The sequence below is a fragment of the Schistocerca piceifrons genome, unplaced genomic scaffold, assembly GCF_021461385.2.
Source record: "Schistocerca piceifrons isolate TAMUIC-IGC-003096 unplaced genomic scaffold, iqSchPice1.1 HiC_scaffold_835, whole genome shotgun sequence".
Lineage (NCBI taxonomy): Eukaryota > Metazoa > Arthropoda > Insecta > Orthoptera > Acrididae > Schistocerca > Schistocerca piceifrons.
In genome coordinates, this window is record NW_025729097.1 from 328,706 (window position 1) to 349,778 (window position 21,073).

Here is a 21,073-nt window from a genome sequence, read left to right on the forward strand (position 1 = left end):
TTCAATCAAACATCATTTACAGAAACTCGACGATCTGACATTAAATAAAACAAAAGGCAAAATGAATCAGTAGAGCATTAGAGCTATGGTGTTAGATGCTGCATATCGGCGGGCACACTTCTCTGTACGACATGCAGCCCGTCTTGTTCTGTCTAGTGTGTTAACTTTATTCACAAAAACGTGATTCCTGTTTTCGGCAGTTACATGCAGACATCAGTTTAAATACGTACAAGCAGAGACGAATTTCAAAACTATCGACATGTGCTGTGTTTTACCTGTAAGGAAGACGCCGCTTTCACATCGTTTAAGTGACATCAGAAGACATCAATGTGTACGACACCGCCCTGCTAGCGTCATTCACGAGTGCAGTTTGCTGCTGAGCTCGGAATGGAAATGAAAGAAAATTACAGGTTGCCTTAGAAACGTCCTTCCTTCTGTGCAAGGAATGACAGCTGAAACTACCGCTCGCGAAGCAGACAGCGTAATTTCGAAGTAGAGACAAATCGCTATCAAAGTACAAGTGGGCCACGTCACAGACGTATGCGCTTGTTCGCGCCCTGACAAGACTGCTGTGGGAAATCTTAACCCAATAGTCTCCGTCTCCGTCAGTGCACGATAGTTCCAACTGCATATTCCAGTGTATTCAACTAGATCCGTAATCGAGCTAATGTAACGCCTAGATACTCTGAAACAAATAGAACTCGATGGTTACAATGGCTGTGTCAATACCATCTCTGTATCACATTACACTGCCCTTGGGAGATGCATACACTCTCGTCTCACGATTACAGCTGCGTAAATAAAGCGAAATGGATTCGCATTTCACGAATCTGGATTTACGTGAGCCGTTTGTGGCACATGGAAGTTTGTGCGGGATTTGGGTTCGAGTCCCGCTCCGGCAAAACGTTTCATGTTTCGCAAATAGCGGACGTCAATTCGGATTCGCGAAATTTGAATAAATTTCACAATAAATGTAAAACTCTTTCCAAGCTAGATGAACCACAGATCGATGGTAACGTTTCTACTGAGCTTATGTTTCTCACACGCAAACAGATTGTCTATCGGAAAAACATCACAAATTGCAATTTTGTAAGTTTTTTTTAGTGTGTCAGATGTGACGCTTGCATATCTTCCGTATAAAGGAGGTAACAGAATGAACCGTGAACGCTGCAGGGTAGCGTATACTGTTGTAAAACTTGCTGACATTTTAATTTTGTGACGCACGACAGATGAAGCTTGCGTATCTGGACATGTTTAAAGTTGTGTCGTAAGGCGTGGGCGGCTAGCTCAGCTGGCAAGAGTGAAGGTTCCGCGCTGGAAGCCTCTTTCGGGGCACAAACGACACAACTCGGGTGCGGCTGGCGTCCTGTTGACAGACAGGCGCGGAAGTAAACACTGTGTCCGCAAGCCTGGACACCGGGGAGACACACAACACAGCCGCCGGGAGAGAGCGGTCTGCCGCCAGGGAGCGGCCGTCCGCCGGTGGAGACCTCTCCGTCCGCTGCGGCCAGCCCGGGCTGCACAGAGGCCGGGACTTCCCCGAGCAGCTGACGCAATGCGGCCACACCCGCGGAAAACTACTGGCAGTAGTGGGTGAAGGAGGGAGGGGGGGGGGGGGAAGGGGAATGTGCGGCAGGCAAGGCGGCGCGCCGGCGGAGCGCAGAAAGGCCCTGGTGCTGAAAGTACCCTCCACCACACACCGTAAAGCGGCTGGAAGTAGGTTACTTTCTCCTTTTGGATCACACCCCAGCTGTGCCGTGGGATTAGAATTTTCTCAGGTAGTTGGCAAAGTGAGTTATGACATGGAAGTTGTATGCTCTGGATTTTCCGCAATTTTGTGATTAAACTGCCCTTAATCCACTAACTCGGCTCGTACTGCTTCAGAGAGCAATTTCCAATTATTTTACACCTTGTCCATAATTCCTTCACGTCCATCGTATCGAAATTAAATGATGCCTATTCATTGTCTTAAGATACTAATACCTCGTTATTTACTATATCCATCATACATATTCTCCTAGGCTTCGTGAAGCATGTATTAGCTTCAGTAAGCATCGTCCCTACGTTGAAATAGAGATCATCAATTCCTGTCCTTATAGTTGCAATATCTATAAAGTCAGGTCACTTTGTAGTTTCATCGTCTAAAACATTCCCAATGTGTGTGGGTTCCCGAAATAGCGGCTCAAGACAGTTCTCAGAAAAAGCGCAGTAGCACTTTCTCTTGCGATTCCACTTGGTTTTCTATCACATGGTCGCATCTTTCGATATCTGCTATTTTGACGTTTGTGCGATTATTAAAGGCGGAACTACGGACCAATATTCGTCAGTGAAACAGTTTTGGGAAAGGACGTTTAGTATTTTGGGCTTTTCTCTGCAATCCAAGGTTTTGAGGTTTTCTGAGGAATTGGAAGAGAAGTTAAACGTAATGGACAGTGCCGTGGAAGGAAGATACAAGATCAACAACAAAAGCGATACAATGTAGCCAGATCATATTAGGCGATCCTGAGGAAATTAGATTATGAAAAGAGACGCTGAAAGTAGTAGGTGACCTTTCCTAGTTATGCTTAACTGATGGTAGACAAAGTAGAGAAGATATAAAATGCACACTGGTAAGGGTGAGAAAAGCGTTTCCGAAGAAGAGAAATGTTTAAAATTCGAATATAAATTTAAATATTAAGAAGTCTTTCCTGACAGTATTAGTGTGTAGCCTTTTCTGGAAGTGAAATGTCGACGATAAAACGTTCAGACAGGAAAGGAACAAAGGTTTTAGATTGCAGTGCTGCAGAAGAATGCACAAGAATTGATGTGTAATCACGTAAGTAATGAGATACTGAATAGAATTGCCGCGCAAAGAAATTTGTGACACAACCTGACTAGAAGAAGGCATCAGTTGACAGGACACATTCTCAGACAGCAAGGGATCCCCAATTTAGTAGTGGAGGGAAGTGTAAAACAGGGGGGTTGGGGTGGACAGATGGTTTCGACCTATTTATTCACTTAAAGCGGGACTAAAACTTCCTGGTACCAGTACATCCTGTCAAGTTGGTAGACAGGATTTGAGTTCTAAATTCGTTGAATGCTGCACATAAGGCTCTCCTTACTCTAATTTAGTTCTGCTGTGGGGTTTTGGCCGCGCGTAGTTTTGCAGTGGAGCCGTGTTTGCCTCCTAACGCTGGTGCGGAACCTCGGCGGGTGTCGGCCCTCCGTCACCACTCTGGCCGGCGCACCCGTGCCGGAAGCGTGTCGCACAGTACTGCCGAACTCTGCCCACTGGTGCTCAAGACAGCCGCTGGTGATATTTTCATGCTGAGCCCCACATAACCTGCCGGCCTCTGTATGCGTATTTACAGCCGTCCTGAGTGATGCTGAAGGGTACAGTTACCAGTTTGATCTCTTGCTTCAGACGTTGTTCTACAGTGCAGTGATACTTTAGAGGTGATTAATCTTCTACTTGTTGAATATTCTACTTTGGTAAAGTAATTAGTCAGCATCAAGCCACGTCCGATGGATCCCGTACAACCACTCACACGAAGAAACATACGTAGCTAAAGACGGGAAAGTCGCACGGGTCACACCAATACTCAAGAAAGGAAATGGGAGTAATGCGATGAAAAACAGCCTCACATCACTGGAATCATTCTGCAGAATAATTTTGAAAATGAGTTACCTCAAAGAAAGCGATTTGTTCAGAATAAATTTCTTGTAAAGCACAACTAGCTCTTTTTTTCACACCAAATAACGAGCGTTGTCGACAGAGGATCTCAAATCTATTCCATATTTATGAATTTCGAGAAAGCTCTCGACAGCGGTCCTCACATGCAACTTGTAATCGAACTGCGTGTCGCCGGCCGCTGTGGCCGATCGGTTCTAGGCACTTCAGTCCGGAACCGCGTTGCTGCTACGGTCGCAGGTTCGAATCCTGCATCGGGCACGGATGTGTGTGATGGCCTTAGGTTAGTTAGGTTTAAGTAGTTCTAAGTCTAGGGCACTGATGACCTCCGATGTTAAGTCCCATAGTGCTCAGAGGCATTTGAACCATTTGAAACGGCGTGTCCAGGGAGTGCCTTCCCAGTTGTGCGACTGGATTCGTCATTTCCTCGCAGAAAGGTCGCAGTTCGTAGTCATTCGAGGAAAGTCATCGAGTAAAACAGAAGGTACATCTATTGTGCTCCGAGGAAGTGTTGAAGGTCCTCTGCCGTTCCTGACGTACGTAATTGCTTTACTAGATAATCTGAGCAGCCATTTTAGACTGTATAAAATTATCACATTTACCGTCTGGTAAGGTCAGCAGAACATGGAAACCAAATGCAAAATGATTTGGAGACGGCAACTTGTTTGTACGGATACTGGCAACTGATCCTACATAATGACGTGTTAAGCTTTATGCAAAACCGACTGAAATTTCCATTACGGACAACTTAAATTTGAAAGAACACACAGAATATCTTGTTGTGAAGGCGAACCAAAGAGCGCATTTTATGGGCAGAACACTTAGTAGATACAATAGAGCTACTGGAGAGACGGCCGACACCACGCTTGTACCAAGTTACTAAATTACTAAATTGGTGATCCCTTGACGTCTCCTCGTTCGGAATGTTTGCTGTGGTGAAGGGATGCTTACCAGATGCGATTGACTGAGAACTTCGAAAAAGTCCAAAGGAGGACAGTTTGTTTTGTTTTATTACTAAGTAGGGGAGAAAGTGTCGCGGATATGACACGCGAGTTGCGATGACAATAAGTGAAAGGCCATTTCGTCGGGGCGAGATCTTTTCATGAAATTTAGTCACCAGTATTGTCCTGCCAATACAAGAATACTTTGCTGCATAGTGAAATGACCGTCGCAAGAGAAAGTTGTCGTGGAACGTCTTGAAGTGTGCATTTTTCTCGCGCGCTCTTGGGAAAGTATAACGGGAAAGAATTAGTCGCAGGGTAATTCGATGAACCTTCTGCCAGGCTCTTAAGAGTGAATCGCGCCGTAATCATGTACATGGTGAAAATGTTGTGTCGCATAAATTATATGAATGATTCATCTGGAAAACTTTGTTGCATATTGCATGGTAAAATGTAAGTAAGTTCTTGATGCGAAATTGGACGAGAAGTGTATCTATACTTGAGGGGTATCTTCGATGTACATCACCTGCGGAAGTACGCAGTCTTACCTGTCGGCTCAGAATTAATTGGGGTGAAAGTCTGTCTACTTGATATGAGAATAAGGAGCTGATTTTTTATCTTTTTATTAATCAAATTTTTATTTGATGTTCATTATCTTTATAGCAGTTTACCGTCGGCTGAGAACGACTGGTAGCAAAACTAAACACTCGAACCAACAACGATAGTGAATAATAATGAAAAATGCAAAAATAATTCCCGGGCCCGTCCTGTGTGTCGGCGGTCCAGCAGATGCCGCCACGTTCTGACACACCACGGCGGGGCGCGGATTTCTGAGCAGGAAAGCAACTGCTGGGAGAGAACCCACGACCCCTTACGCCGGTCCAGTAGTCAGGACTCAGTAGAGGACACTGCAGTCAAATACTGTCTCAACACGAGCAGAGGTCACTGGGAAGGTCTTGAAAAAAGTGTAGTAATTGGTGTGGTAGGGTCTTTTCTCGCATTATGAGATGCAATACCCACTCTTTACATGACGAATAGCACAGTGTTCCCAGCTGATGCGAAAGTTTATGAACGCGGCTTTTCTGGAACGAAATTTTTCAGGCAGGACTATACAAAACTACTATGACGTAAACAGTTTTGTGCGGTGATCCACAGTGTTGGCCTTACACTGAAGCGGCGTAAATTAAACTTGGTATTTGACCCTAAAGTAACTGCAGCTTACGTGGATGACGTTTTGGTATTCGTTTATTTTGCACCGTTGTATTGTAAGAAATTGCGCAGGTATATCGAGTGTTCGGTGGCCTTTTTTGCTTTGGACGTAAGTTTCAATACAAAGTTAGCAAATGTGGCACCAAAGCGCCGATAGTATGAAACCGGATACGACGACTGCTCAGTGTGTTCTGCCTCAGCCAATCACAGCACAGATGACACCCTCTTATTACGAACTGTTAAATATTACTACCGCTTACTGCAAAAACTGCTGCTGCAAAATAAACATTTCGACCGTCGTACTTTGCGCAGTACATAGGAGCAGACAGGAAATTTTAAGCTGTTGCATGGACACCAGGGCAGCAGGCAGTCAACTGAAACGCTATAAGATGAATGGCCAGATCATGCGAATTAATTACGTTATGTACTTGTGACCTATGAGCTTCTCGGTTAAGACTGAAATCAAAGTAACTACGGAAAATACAGGCGATGACGTAGGGAGAAGCCGGCCGGAGTGGCCGTGCGGTTCTAGGCGCTGCAGTCTGGAACCGAGCAACCGCTACGGTCGCAGGTTCGAATTCTGCCTCGGGCATGGATGTGTGTGATGTCCTTAGGTTAGTTAGGTTTAACTAGTTCCAAGTTCTAGGCGACTGATGACGTCAGAAGTTAAGTCGCATAGTGCTCGGAGCCATTTTTGAACGTAGGGAGAAGCGAGCGACGGAGATGTTCATTCGTTAGGCAGCGTTCTGTCGCAGTAAGCGTTGCGTGTGCTCGCTTCTCGGAGAAGGGAATGAAACGCTGCCACGAAGCGCCAAGGTCGTGGCGTTGCTGGCGGCGGAGGGGGTCACGTGACCTGAGAGCCGCTGCCCCGGGCCGGCCCGGCCCGCCGCTTGTGGGGCAGCGAGGCGGCGCTCAGTCGCTTTCCTACGGGAGGGGGGGCGAGTGTGCGTGTGGGCGCAGCAGCAGCAGCAGGTGGGGACGACGCGCAGTCGCCCCGTGCTGTCTGAAGGGTGCGAGATTTGTTTGCAAAAAATGTTGCAACTATTGCCGGTACTAATAGTTGAATTCAGTATAAAGAGCCGCAAAGTACAGACAGCTGTTACAATTGACAGTATGTACTCAGTTTAATCTCAAAACAAAAAAAATTTTTCGTTGTAGTGATCTGAAAAGGCAGCAACACAACTAATTTAGGTACAATAAACTCAGCTTGCTACTAAGTGACAGAATAGAAATGAAAGAAAATTACTCGCTCCCTCAGACACGGCCTCTCGCGAAACAAATTTTATTGCACGCAACTTCCTGGCAGATTAAAACTGTGTGCCGCGCCGAGAGTCGAGAACTCGGGTCATTTGCCTTTCGCGGGCAAGTGCTCTGCTGCGGAAGTAGAGCTATGAGGAGGTGTTTTGAGTTGTGCTTCGGTAGCTCCGATAAGCCGTCACGGTAGCTCAGCGTGTTCGGTCAGAGAGGTGTTTGGCCTCTGTAATAAACTGAGTCCAAGGATCAACAAACGAACCTGACCGAATGTCATGTGACGTAGTGACGTACACAAGGAACAAAATGCAAAAAAAAAAAAAAAAGTGGTAGAGCACTTGCTCGCGAAAGGCAAAGGTCGGGAGTTCGAGCCTCGGTCGGGCACCCAGTTTTAATCTTCCAAGAAGTTCAATATCAGTGCACACTCCGCTGCAGAGCGAAAATTTCACTCTGGAAATTTTATTCCATGTTCAGAAGTGAAACTGTGACTGAAAGTACTCTTGTGAAGTAAGTAGGATACTTCGGACTCCGTCTTGACAAAATAAAATTCGTTCATATCGACAAGCCCACATCAAACTAGAAATGGCCCACGTCGTCTGTACAAGCCTCTTACAAATAGTTACGTAGGTGAACCTATTTCGTTAAATAAGGCTCCTCAAACGACTTCTGAAGGCAACAAAAATTTTATTCTCAGTATTTCACTCTGTTATCCGCGTAAACTGCTCGCTAAGAGGTACAAACTTGTGTTTAAAGCCCTCTTACAGCGAGACAAGTATTACGCTGAACGAGACAGATACGGAGATTGCCATCGCATCTCGTGGAGCCCAAACAACCCACGATACGTTCGTCCATTGTCTGGGAATGACAGCACTTGGGAACTTGCAACAAAGTTTCAACATTATCTCAAACCTTGTCAAAAGTTTCTCTCGCTTCCATGCATAACGTCAAATATTCGAGACAGTGGCGCATTTGTAAAGTAATAGATTACACGTGTAGTATAAGTGCGAGTTGTAGTCTTGACAGAATCGGGCGTGGCGTGGGGTTTATACTGGTTGTGACTTGTGAGACCTCATGTCGCTGTAGGACTTTCAGCAAACTTGCAAGTCGAACACCTAAGTCTGTATGTACGTGCCGGCAAGCCGCGTGGCAGTGTGTGGCAGAGGGTACTCTGGTACCACTGACTGCTCCCATCCGCCTTGGCTGTGCCGCTCGCGAGTGGTACGGCGCTAAGCCCGTGTGTAGGCTGCAGTTTCTCGAATTTTCTCGTCTCGCTCATTTCGCCGCAGGCCTGAAAGCGTCGAGGAGACACGCTTGCACTGCGGCACTGCGGTTTGTCGGCAGGAAGCGGGCGTCCGCGCGGTGGGTGCAGATAAGTGCGTGTCGCCAGTCCAGGGTCGGCAGCGGCGGGAGGTGACGTCACGCGGCCGCGCTGGCGATAGTCGGCGGGGGTGGGCGGGAAGCCAGCGAGGCGCAGAGTAGAATGGCCTCGGTGCACGAAATACCCTCCACCACACACCGTAAAGTGGCCTTAGGTTTGAAGATGCAGGTGGTAACTCATTCCTGCTACATTATGCATCGCAATATTAGTTTTTAGTACTTCATGTTTAGATTTGATTGCTACGCGTAAGGGGCGATGTAACGAATTAACAATTATGCAGACGAGAGTATACCGGTACATTCGTAACAGGAAACACTGGAACCACTTAAAATTTACCGTTTACGGGTGGAACAACAGTTCCCTTCAGATCGTATAAATAATACAATTGTTGACATGCTGGCGTACTTTGACAACACAAATTGTACGGTTTTGTGGTGAATGTGGTTCGTCGATTGGCGGTCGGCGTCCTCCTTCCTGCTCCACGCTTCCGCAGTGCGTTCCTGCCGCCACCGAGTCCACGGCACTCCCACCAGCCCGCCCGTTGCTGAGGAAGGGCCGTCTTTAGGCCTGGGCGCGACACGACGCTACAGCGCGACGCGCACGAATCACGCGTGTCCAGCGCAGGTCGAGACGCGTGCACGTGTTTTGCACGCGCCGGCTGACGGCGCTCCACGCTGCCAGAAACGAAGCGCGCGCACACTGTAATCTTTCTCAAACGATTTTGCAGAAACTACTCAGTAAAAATATTTCATTTTTTACTTGCTTGTAGCGTTATATGGCAGCTTCCTGGCCAAGTGCCCATAATCTCGCTAATTGTCATACTTATTTCGATATACACATTATAGTAAGACGCTACGCAAACTTCGAAAAGCCTGCAATGAAAAATAAGCGTCGCTATGATTTTCCGTTTGGTTAAACCATATGTTGTTGCGTTTGAAATTTAGCCAACATGCTGAATTTTTGTTTAGACTTGGGAGGAGGTCTCTATCTGCCTCCGATCTCGAGAAAACGGATCCTATGTAGCGCGCTCACTTCCAGTCTCACGCCCGCGAGAATGAAATACGCGCAACATCTCTCGTATCTCCTAAACCGCTCGAGACATCGAAACGAAAAGTTGGCGAATGATAGCACACAAGGAGAATATTTTGCTAATTCGTAAACACAGGGAACTTTATATTTGGCGATATATCAGTACTTATACTTACCTTCCTATTTTTTTGACTCCATTGGTACTAATTTGAGTTATCGACAGCTAGCGAAACAAGATTTTCCTTGTTGTTGTTGTTGTTGTGGTCTTCAGTCCTGAGACTGGTTTGATGCAGCTCTCCATGCTACTCTATCCTGTGCAAGTTTCTTCATCTCCCACTACCTACTGCAGCCTACATCCTTCTGAATCTGCTTAGTGTATTCATCTCTTGGTCTGCCTCTACGATTTTTACCCTCCACGCTGCCCTCCAATACTAAATTGGTGATCCCTCGATGTCTCAGAACATGCCCTACCAACCGGTCCCTTCTTTTAATCAAGTTGTACCGCAAACTCCTCTTCTCCCCAATCCTATTCAGCACCTCCTCATTAGTCATGTGATCTACCCATCTAATCTTCAGCATTCTTCTGTAGCACCACATTTCGAAAGCTTCTTTTCTCTCCTTGTCTAAACTATTTATCGTCCGTGTTTCACTCCCATACATGGCTACACTCCACACAAATACTTTCAGAAAAGACTTCCTGAGATTTAAATCTATACTCGATGTTAACAAATTTCACTTCTTCAGAAACGCTTTCCTTGCCATTGCCAGTCTACATTTTATATCCTCTCTACTTCGACCATCATCAGTTATTTTGCTCCCCAAATAGCAAAACTCCTTTACTACTTTTAAGTGTCTCATTTCCTAATCTAATTCCCTCAGCATCACCTGACTTGATTCGACTACCCTCCATTATCCTCGTTTTGCTTTTGTTGATGTTCATCTTATACCCTCCTTTCAAGACACTCTCCATTCCGTTCAACTGCTCTTCCAAGTCCTTTGCTGTCTCTGACAGAATTGCAATGTCATCCGTGAACCAGGAGAACAGTTTGTGCCGAACATGCGTGTAAAAGTCGACGGTTTGCGAAACTGTTAGCGCGTTACGGAGATGATAGATAAACTCCAGTGGAAGACTCTGCAGGAGAGACGGTCAGTAGCTCGGTACGGGCTTTTGTTTAAGTTTCGAGAACATACCTTCACCGAAGAGTCCAGCAGTATATTGCTCCCTCCTACCTATATCTCGTGAAGAGACCGTGAGGATAAAATCAGAGAGATTAGAGCCCACACAGAAGCATACCGACAATCCTTCTTTCCACGAACAATACGAGACTGGAATAGAAGGGAGAACCGATAGAGGTACTCAGGGTACCCTCCGCCACACACCGTCAGGTGGCTTGCGGAGTATGGATGTAGATGTAGAAAGAATTTTCTACGCGTAACATTTTTTTCTGTTACGCAAATTAGCCATGTGGAAAACAAGGAGTAAAATTCTACAGAACGAAAGCAACATTCATTTAACGCTAAGTGTGTGTGTGTGGGGGGGGGGGGGGGGTCAGCGTAAACACCACTAGTCCTGCACATTTGGTTCTTTTTCCTTTTTTTAGTCCAAAGTGAGTTTGTGAAAACGTGCCTTCACATTTTTGAGGAAATAAAATTACTATTTCCGCTGGATGGGCAACTAGTTTAAATGTTAAGTCATTTTCTATTACTTTCAAAAAATACATTTTCATTAAAACTTAATCTCCCTTTGTACTGGTTAAAGAAATCTACGCCAATTGGCATTTTTATACATAGATCAGCGATTATAAGGAAGTCATGGAGTACACCATTTATTTTCAATCGCAACAGAACTTCCTGTTTAACAGGTTTTCAACTTTTCCTGTAGCTACAATTATCTGCAGCCCCGTTACTGGCATTATTACAACTTCATTTCTATTTGGCAACGATCCTAACAAACTTTTACCCACAGCACGTAAACCACTGCCACTATCTGCCAAGCACTGCACTTCTTCGTTCCACACTTGCAGACTGATTACTGGCTGACTCAACACCTTCCCTTCATTGCTGGTGTCAGAACCCTGCTCCAAAAAATCGTTCACAACCTCTCTTCTATCGAAATCTTCCATGTTTCCAGAAATTACACAGATTTTTGCAGAATTACCCACATCACTTTTCTCCCCCATACTATTTATTCTGTTCACTAATGACAGCTCAAAAATTTTTTTCCGGCGTTTCGCCATTCTCCGTGTTCTCCTTCCCCACCCACCCCCCCCCAATCTCTCTCTCTCTCTCTCTCTCTCTCTCTCTCTCTCTCTCTCTCTCTCTCTCTTTCTTTCATGATTAGTTGGCTGACCGCCATTTTGGTCACAATTTTCCTGCCTCTCCCTTATAGCCTCACAAATGTCATTTATAGACAATAGTATTTCTTCTATACTGACATCACCAATCTCTTATAATTCTGCAGCTTCTGTACTTATTCCTTCCCCAGAACATGACTAGACTTCAACTTGGTTGCTAAGGACGTTCTCCGCTAATTCATCACCCGTTTCGTCTGCAATACAGTGCTTATTTTGTGTCTGTCCAAAAAATCTCCTAGACCTCCGTTAAATGTACAGATGTGTGTATATAGCTCGTTTCGTCTGTTGTTACTACCTTCTTCTGCTCCTCACTCACAGTCCCAGCCTGTTTAGTTCTAACACGCACAAAGGGTTTTGCTAGCGGGTTCAAATTACTACTTCCCATCTTGTAAACGCTAGCCCTTTCACAGACGGCATTTAGTTTAACGGATTCTGTACCATTTCTTAAGTTTACCACCATTTGCTGTCACCTTGGCGCATCATCATCCTCTCGCACCGGAGAATACGGCCGATAATTGAGCACCTGCTCCCCATTATTTCGCCTATCATTTGTTGGGTAGCGCCACCTCCTGCTGTTTCCGGGGCTCACACCAATTCTGTTAACGTTTGCATTCTGCCGCGGTTCTGCATTATTTGGTGGTCTGATGTTACGATTTGCATGCTCCTCCTCATGGAACAACTTGTCAACTCTCTCCAAACAGCAATGAATTTATAAACGTCATCCCTAGGCGCTGCAATAATTTTGTTTCGCCAGTTCATGGGCAATTTACCTTCCAGGCCCATAACAATTTCTTCTGTCTCGGCTTTGTTGTTTAAATATGAAAAGTTTGTCGTCCATTTTAACGCAAACTTTCTTAAGCTTTCCTTCCTAGGATTAAACGTTTCCCTAGCCCAGAAGCTATTTAGCAACTTCATTTGTTTTTGCTTGCCCCAAAATTCTTTAAAAAACGCCTCTTTAAATATATATAGAATATCGTACTGTTTAGTAGCAATAACCCCCCAAATTCTAGCCTCTTCCTAGAATTGAGAGGTAATGAACCCTATTTTTTGTCTGTCTGGCCACAAACTAGGTAGAACTCCTTCGAAGTCATTCCAAAATTCTTTTGAATGTACATTTTCTGTTGAATCAAAACTGCCTGTTAGCGACATATATTTCAGATAATGCTGCTACAAAACTACACCCACTACTCTTTGTTCCATATCTGAGGTTAGTTTCAACTTGGCATAATCTACTGCTGTGCTCACCAGACTTATTTTCAACCTCTTCTACCTGGTTATTTAGCTGAAGAACATTTTCTTCTGTCTCGCCCATTCAGTCGGACACACTTCTTACTTCAGTCATACATTTGGCATATTCAGAACTGATTTTACTGCCTAACAGTTTGTGATCTTAAAACACACACACACACACACACACACACACACACACACACACACACACACACTACCGCCGTTGTTTTGACCTACTTTCTGCACTCTATCTTTTATCACATCTGCCCTTTGTTTGTTTCCAATAGCAACTTTTTTCAAGGCATCTGTTAATTCTTTTTCTACAGTTCTAGTGGATTGTTGGCAGTTATTCTCAACTTCAGAAATTTTGCCATCCACTTTACTTTCTAACGACTTCAGATCATTTTCCCACATATATTTTAAAACCGCAGTCTGCTTTTCAAGTTTTCCATTGATGTTCTGATCAGTTGTTTCAGCCAAATTAGTATGTCCATCTTTCATAGAATCCATTAATGCTGCAAACATATCCTCTTTGTTCTATTTTCTGCTTTACTGTTCCCTGTGTATCATTTTCCTTCGGTACCATTCCGAATTTGGTATCCACATTTGATTCAGTAACACTACCAATATTGTCATCATGCAATTGATTTTTACCGATTTCATGCGTAATGTGACTTTTTTTCAAATTGCTCTGAGCACTATGGGACTTAACTGCTGTGGTCATCAGTCCCCTAGAACTTAGAACTACTTAAACCTAACTAACCTAAGGAAATCACACACATAGATGCCCGAGGCAGGATTCGAACCTGCGACCGTAGCGGTCGCGCGGATCCAGACTGTAGGGCCTAGAACCGCTCGGCCACTCTGGCCGGCTTAATGTGACTTTCAGGATCTTCATTGTCTCCACTAGTTACATCAACTGACGTACTTGAAGCAAAGTCTACTTCACCGTCCGTAAATAACAAAGAAACATCCTCAAAAACCTCCTCTTTTACTTTAACATCTACTCCTCTCTGTTCAAGCGTGCTAGTTTGTGAAGCACTTCCACTGAATGAGAATCCTTCTTTTTTCGTATTTACAAAATCTTTATCACTTACCATGTTACTCAGTCTGCAGCTCGCTCGCGCGCGCGCACACACACACACACACACACACACACACACACACACACACAAAACAGTTCTAACAAACTCATCTTTCGTCGAATGCTGCAGCCTCGGCGTGCAGAAACTGAGTGTCAGACCTCCTCCGTCTGCCGCCGTCCCAGTTTCAGGGTCCCCGCTTGTCGTGTAAGTTGGTAGCGCTGCCCTGCCGTATTGCTGCTCGTTGATGCCGCTATGAATGAATTTATTTACCTTCACTGTAAAGCACTTTTGAGACATGTAGCACATGCAGACATGAAACTGGCAAACAACTACTTCCTTCGGAGCTCATACTACACACGACCGTACCATTGAAAGGCTGGGATCTGACTTCTTGGATTGGTGTAAGCATTCTCCATTTGCAAGAGAAGAGATGCGTGAAGAATACTCTGTTGTGATTGCTCAGTCTGCATTAAGGCCAATACAAAAATATTATTCTCCTGTGTTAGCGCGCTTTTCTCATGACTAACAAATCAATAAACAACACACTCGAACTGTACTTTTTTCCAAAATATTTGACATTCTGATACTTTATTTATACTTTACATTATTAACTGTTTACATTTACACTGAAATTAGCTTCCCTTTACCATAAACATACTTGACACACTATAATACAAAATTCCCCGTCGTCTTAATTCACAGTGTATTAAAAATTTCTCACGTTACTTCGTACGGTGTTTGTCACTATAACAGTGATCTACATATTTACTTTAGACCACATTCACACATCATCCACACTACTAAAAACATACACAAAACTGTACAACCATAAAAGAAAAATCCTTCAAGAAATAAACAGTACAATTCACTGTTTGTTGAATGTGTCTGTCCGCTACTGTACCCTGGTGGATGACAATTTGAACTACGTACTCGGCTGAACCCACTTCACGACCTTTCACTGTGAACGCACGTCAGTCTCCCGACGCACGGGCTTCATCCCCTGTGTGAAGCAACTCCTGCAAGGGTACACGCATGACTGCTTGTTAAATGACGAATAATACAGATTCAGGTCATAAAACAGTGTTGTTTTCTTGAATAACAGAAGTAAAGAGAACATCTCGTTGAATAGAGTAATACTATAGTTCTGTACAGCCTATTTAGTATTTTGGTAGACGTCTATTTCAAACCATTTCCATACCAAATAACATTGCACTGTAGAAAAAAAGATGGAAATAATGTCCTTGCCGCTTCTGGAGCTTGTTCTCCAAATGAAATATGCCGAAAGAAAAGGTAAAGCTTGAAAATGGTATTATTAAAGATCTGCTGTTATTCACCAATGGCATCAGTCGGACAGAAAGGGTGTGATACTGCTGGAACCGACTAAGGATGGACTGTACACGGTGAGTCACCTAACGTTACCGCTGGATATATTTCGTAAACCACATCAAATACTGACGAACCGATTCCACACACCGAACGTGAGGAGAGGGGCTAGTGTAATTAATACAAACCATACAAAAATGCACGGAAGTATGTTTTTTAACACAATCCTACGTTGTTTTTTTTTAATGGAACCCCGTTAGTTTTGTTAGCACATCTGAACATATAAACAAATACGTAATCAGTGCCGTTTGTTGCATTGTAAAATGTTAATTACATACGGAGATATTGTAACCTAAAGTTGACGCTTGAAACATTGTCCCCACTTCATTGCAGGGGCCCAAACAGCTGCAACATACATCGCGTTTCTACAGAATGATCTGCCAACGTTCCTCGAAAATGTCCCCACTGGAAACGCGTCGACGTATGTGGTATCAGCATGATGGTGCACCTGCACTTTCTGCAATTAACACTAGGCTGGCCCTTGACAGGATGTTCGACGGGCGTTTCATAGGACGTGGAGGACGCATAAATTGGCCAGCCCGTTCTCCTGATCTTACATTTCTGGACTTCTTTCTGTTGGATACGTCAAAGGAGAATGTGTACCGTGATGTGCCTACAACCCAGAGGATATGAAACAACGTATTGTGGCAGCCTGCGGCGACATTACACCAGGTGTAATGCGGCGTGTACGACATTCATTACGCCAGAGATTGCAATTGTGTGCAGCAAATGATGGCCACCACATTGAACATCTATTGGCCTGACATGTCGGGACACACTATTCCACTCCGCAATTGAAAACGGAAACCACGTGTGTACGTGTACCTCACCCCTCATGGTAATGTACATGTGTGTCAGTGAAAAAGACCAATAAAAAGGTGTCAGCGTGTGGACGTAATGTGCTGTTCCAGTCTCTTCTGTACCTATGGTCCATCACTGTTCCCTTTGGATCCCTACGTAATTCGGTGCTCTCCGATACAGACGATTGAACAACAGAGGAGTGGTATTCAAGCGTCAAGTTTAGGTTACAATATCTCCGGATGTAATTAACATTTTAGAATGCAACAAACGGCACTGATTACATATTTGTTTGTATGTTCAAATGTGCTAACAAAACTAACGGGGTTCCATTTTAAAAAAAAACGTAGGTTTGTGTTAAAAAGCATACTTCCGTGCGTTTTTGTATGGTTTGTAGTAATCAATTACACTAGCCCCTCTCCTCACGTTCGGTCTGTGGAATTGATTCGTCAGTACTTGATGTGGTTTACGAAATATATCCAGCGGTGACGTTAGGTGACTCACCCTGTATTTATCAACTGTCGCTGGAGACAGATGTGGCTGTCACTCGTAGAAGTATTATCAGTCACCTGTATGCTGAAAGGGCTGCTCCGTGTTGCCGTGTTTCAGAATCGTCCGCAATGGAAGCAGTTAAGGACATCACAGAGACGGTGGCTGTGGACCTGGGGGACCTGTTGGACGCCGGGGACGACGCCATGGTGATACTCGAGGCAGGTGAGACTCGGCTGGTGGTGCACAGGGCCGTCCTGGCGGACAGGAGCCCTGTGTTCGCGGCCATGTTCGCCCACGACACCCTCGAGGCGAGCACTGGCGTGGTGAGGATTGCCGACATCGGGGGCCCGGTGCTGAGGCAGCTGGTCTCCTACCTGTACACCCAGCGGGCCCCCCAGCTGCCCGGCACGGCCCCCCAGCTGCTGGCTGCAGCAGATAAGTACGGGGCGTCGCGGCTGAAGGCGGAGTGCGAGCGGCAGGTGGCCGCTCAGCTGACTGTCGAGACCGCGGCGGCCGCAGCCGTCCTCGCAGTCCGCCACTCCTGCAGTGACCTCAGGCGAGCCGCCATCGAATTTATTAAGACCTGTCCCTTCGAGGTGATGGCCACTCAGGGGTGGGCAGATGCGATGCTTCGTCAACCTAAGGACTTGATCGAAGTGAGCAGATTGCTGTATGATCCACCACCACAAACCAGGTAAGTGTGAGACAACCGACTGATTAGTGTCTCTCGGTTCTAGGTGTGTGTATTTCCAACTGTATAATTTTTCCCACTGAATTTTCGTAGACGTGTGTCTGCTGTAAAATACGCCATCATAGACAGTCATTTCACGATAGCTCACAATGCTATCATTACCCTCGTGTAGCAGTTTCAGCGAACCCCTAAACTGAACAGTGTTCATTACCAGGTATGTTAGCTAACAAAAAACATCAAAGAGCCAGTTTGTGGGCATTATATTAAACTACATGTATACAGAAAGTGGTTGTTTAGGTTTTAGCATCAACTGTCATGACAGAGGGTACACTCACTGTGTGAATAGAGCATGAGGCAGACTGCTGTGGACACAAAGCTGTATTGCCCAGCACTGGCTCAGACGCAGTGACGGGTGTAGTTTGCAACCGGCAGCCTGTACTGGTTGCTGTAGCCCTGTTCCCATGAAGTGGTCTCTAAAGTTGTCCATTGCCTCTGTGGCTGATGACAATGAGACACCTTTGAATAGTGCCACACTGCATGAAGATCATGACCGAGTAAGTCACTTACAGCCGACACCTCGAGCAAGGTAGTGTACTGCAGAATGATTAGAGGAGGGCGGCAACTTATCTACAATTTTATATTGCTGATGTTGACCTGTGGAATTTTCTTTGTGTAGTAAAGGAGACTATCCGAGTAATCATTATTCACACCTTAGTATTACAGCTTTGGCTGTTACGCAGTTGTCTGTCACTTTCTTTCCACGTGCAAGCCATATGCCAGTAACTATCCCAAGATAATTCTTAGTTCTCTCCAAATCCAGACAGTACACGGAAGATGTTAATTGCTCTAAAGGCACATTATATAAAAGAATGCTCTGCTGTGAGGGCTTGTATGGAAGATGTTCAGAAAACCAGGTGAAGTAAGCATCGGTGCCCCAGTGGCTGACTGCTCACACCTCTTGCAGCGCAGTTCCAGCTGGTCCCATAAAGTTGAGTCTTCCCACCTCATTTTGTTCGCCTCTGTACTCAGCATTACATAAAGCTCACGCAGTGCTTGGATACGTTCCCTTCTGTGACACACAGAATACCGTGCTTTACTGTGTATTCAACGAACAGGTGTCCACCCCTGTGTGTGTGTGTGTGTTTCAGTGGATCTATGGCTTTACTATAGCCACCCAGTGAACACTACAGGCTTCCATTCTCCTGTGGCACACCTTATGACATTATCTATCCCATCCATTGTTGTTGCTGTTCCACCTCTGATAGTCTGTGATGCTTAAAGTGGCTGTGCGACCAGAGTTACCATTTTTCTGCACCATCTTACAGTTACATATGTTCATACAAGTCTAATAGCCACTAACACTGATAAGTGATCATTTATTTTTCATTTAGATTTTAATACTTATGCAGTATTTCAGTGTTCTGCTCATGGGTGATTCTAACGCTAGGATTGGAAATTGAACAGAAGGGTATGAAAAGGTTATGGGTAAATTTGGAGAGGATATGGAGGCCAACAGGAACGGGAAATAACTCTTGGATTTCTGTGCCAGTATGGGCTTAGTAATCACAAACTCCTTTTTTAAACATAAGAACATTCACCGGTATACTTGGGAAGGCAGGGGAACCAGATCTGTCATTGACTATATAATAACAGATCAGGAATTCAGGAAGGCTGTGAGGGACACTCGTGTATTCAGGGGATTCTTTGATGACACTGATCATTATTTAATCTGCAGTGAAATTGGGATTGTGAGGCCAAAAGTGCAGGAGGTCAGCTCCATATGTAGGAGGATAAGAGTGGAGAAACTTCACGGTAAGGAAATCAAGCAAAAGTACATAACAGCGATCTCAGAAAGGTACCAGTTAGTTGAATGTAGTCAATTACAGTCATTGGAAAAGGAATGGACAAGGTACAGGGACGCAGTACTAGAAGTGGCTAAAGAATGTCTTGGAACAGTAGTGTGTAAAAGTAGGAGGAAGCAAACAGCTTGGTGGAATGACACAGTCAAGGCAGCCTGTAAAAGGAAAAAGAAGGCGTATAAAAAATGGCTACATACCAGAACCCAGGTAGACAGAGAAAGTTATGTTGAAGAAACAAAGCCAAACAGATAATTGCAGCATCCAAGAAGAAATCTTGGGAAGACTTTGGAAACAGGTTGGAGACATTGGGTCAAGCTGCTGGAAAACCATTCTGGAGTGTAATTAGCAGTCTTTGAAAGGAAGCTAAGAAGGAAATGACAAGTATTTTGGACAGGTCAGGAAAACTGCTGGTGAATCCTGTGGATGCCTTGGGCAGATGGAGGGAATATTTTGAAGAGTTGCTCAATGTAGGTGAAAATACGATCAGTAATGTTTCAGATTTCGAGGTAGAATGGGATAGGAATGATGATGGAAATAGGATCACGTTTGAGGAAGTGGAGAAAATGGTCAATAGATTGCAGTGCAATAAAGCAGCTGGGGTGGATGAAATTAAGTCGGAACTCATCAAATACAGTGGAATGTCAGGTCTTAAATGGCTACACAGGATAATTGAAATGGCCTGGGAGTCGGGACAGGTTCCATCAGACTGGACAAAAGTAGTAATCACACCAATCTTTAAACATGGAAACAGAAAAGATTGTAACAACTACAGAGGTATCTCTTTAATCAGCATTGTGGGTAAAATCTTCTCAGGTATTGTTGAAAGGAAAGTGCAAGTATTAGTTGAGGAGCAATTGGATGAAAATCAGTGTGGGTTTAGGCCTCTTAGAGGTTGTCAGGACCAGATATCTTTAGCTTACGGCAAATAATGGAGAAGTGTTATGAGTGGAACAGGGAATTGTATCTATGCTTTATAGATCTAGAAAAGGCATATGACCGGGTTCCTAGGAGGAAGTTATTGTCTGTTCTACATGATTATGGAATAGGAGGCGTTGGGTTCATGATTCAGAGTAGTTTCAGGGGTAGGACAAGGCTGCAACCTGTCTCCACTGTTGTTCTTATTATTTATGGATCATATGTTGAAAACAATAGACTGGCTGGGTGAGATTAAGATATGTGAACACAAAATAAGCAGTCTTGCATATGCGGATGACTTAGTTGTGATGGCAGATTCGATTGAAAGTTTGCAAAGTAATATTTCAGAGCTAGATCAGAAATGTTAGGACTATGGTATGAAGATTAGCATCTCCAAAACGAAAGTAATGTCAGTGGGAAAGAAATATAAACGGATTGAGTGCCAAATAGGAGGAACAAAGTTAGAACAGGTGGACGGTTTCAAGTACTTAGGATGCATATTCTCACAGGATGGCAACATAGTGAAAGAACTGGAAGCGAGATGTAGCAAAGCTAATGCAGTGAGTGCTCAGCTACGATCTACTCTCTTCTGCAAGAAGGAAGTCAGTACCAAGACTATGTTATCTGTGCACCGTTCAATCTTTCGACCAACTTTGTTGTATGGGAGCGAAAGCTGGGTGGATTCAGGTTACCTTATCAACAAGGTTGAGGTTACGGATGTGAAAGTAGCTAGGATGATTGCAGGTACTAGTAGATGGGAACAATGGCAGGAGGGTGTCCACAATGAG

The 21,073-nt window shown here is 44.7% G+C and overlaps 1 protein-coding gene across 1 annotated transcript in view; it reads left to right on the forward strand.

Annotated features, from left to right (window-relative positions):
- Positions 1 to 21,073, forward strand: part of LOC124770906 (poly [ADP-ribose] polymerase tankyrase-1-like) — a 101,447-nt gene that overhangs the window by 33,999 nt on the left and 46,375 nt on the right. The window contains exon 2 of the mRNA XM_047249223.1: positions 16,938 to 17,514. Coding sequence (XP_047105179.1) covers positions 16,949 to 17,514 — 566 coding nt within the window. The 5' untranslated portion in view covers positions 16,938 to 16,948. The remainder of the gene's footprint in view (positions 1 to 16,937; positions 17,515 to 21,073) is intronic.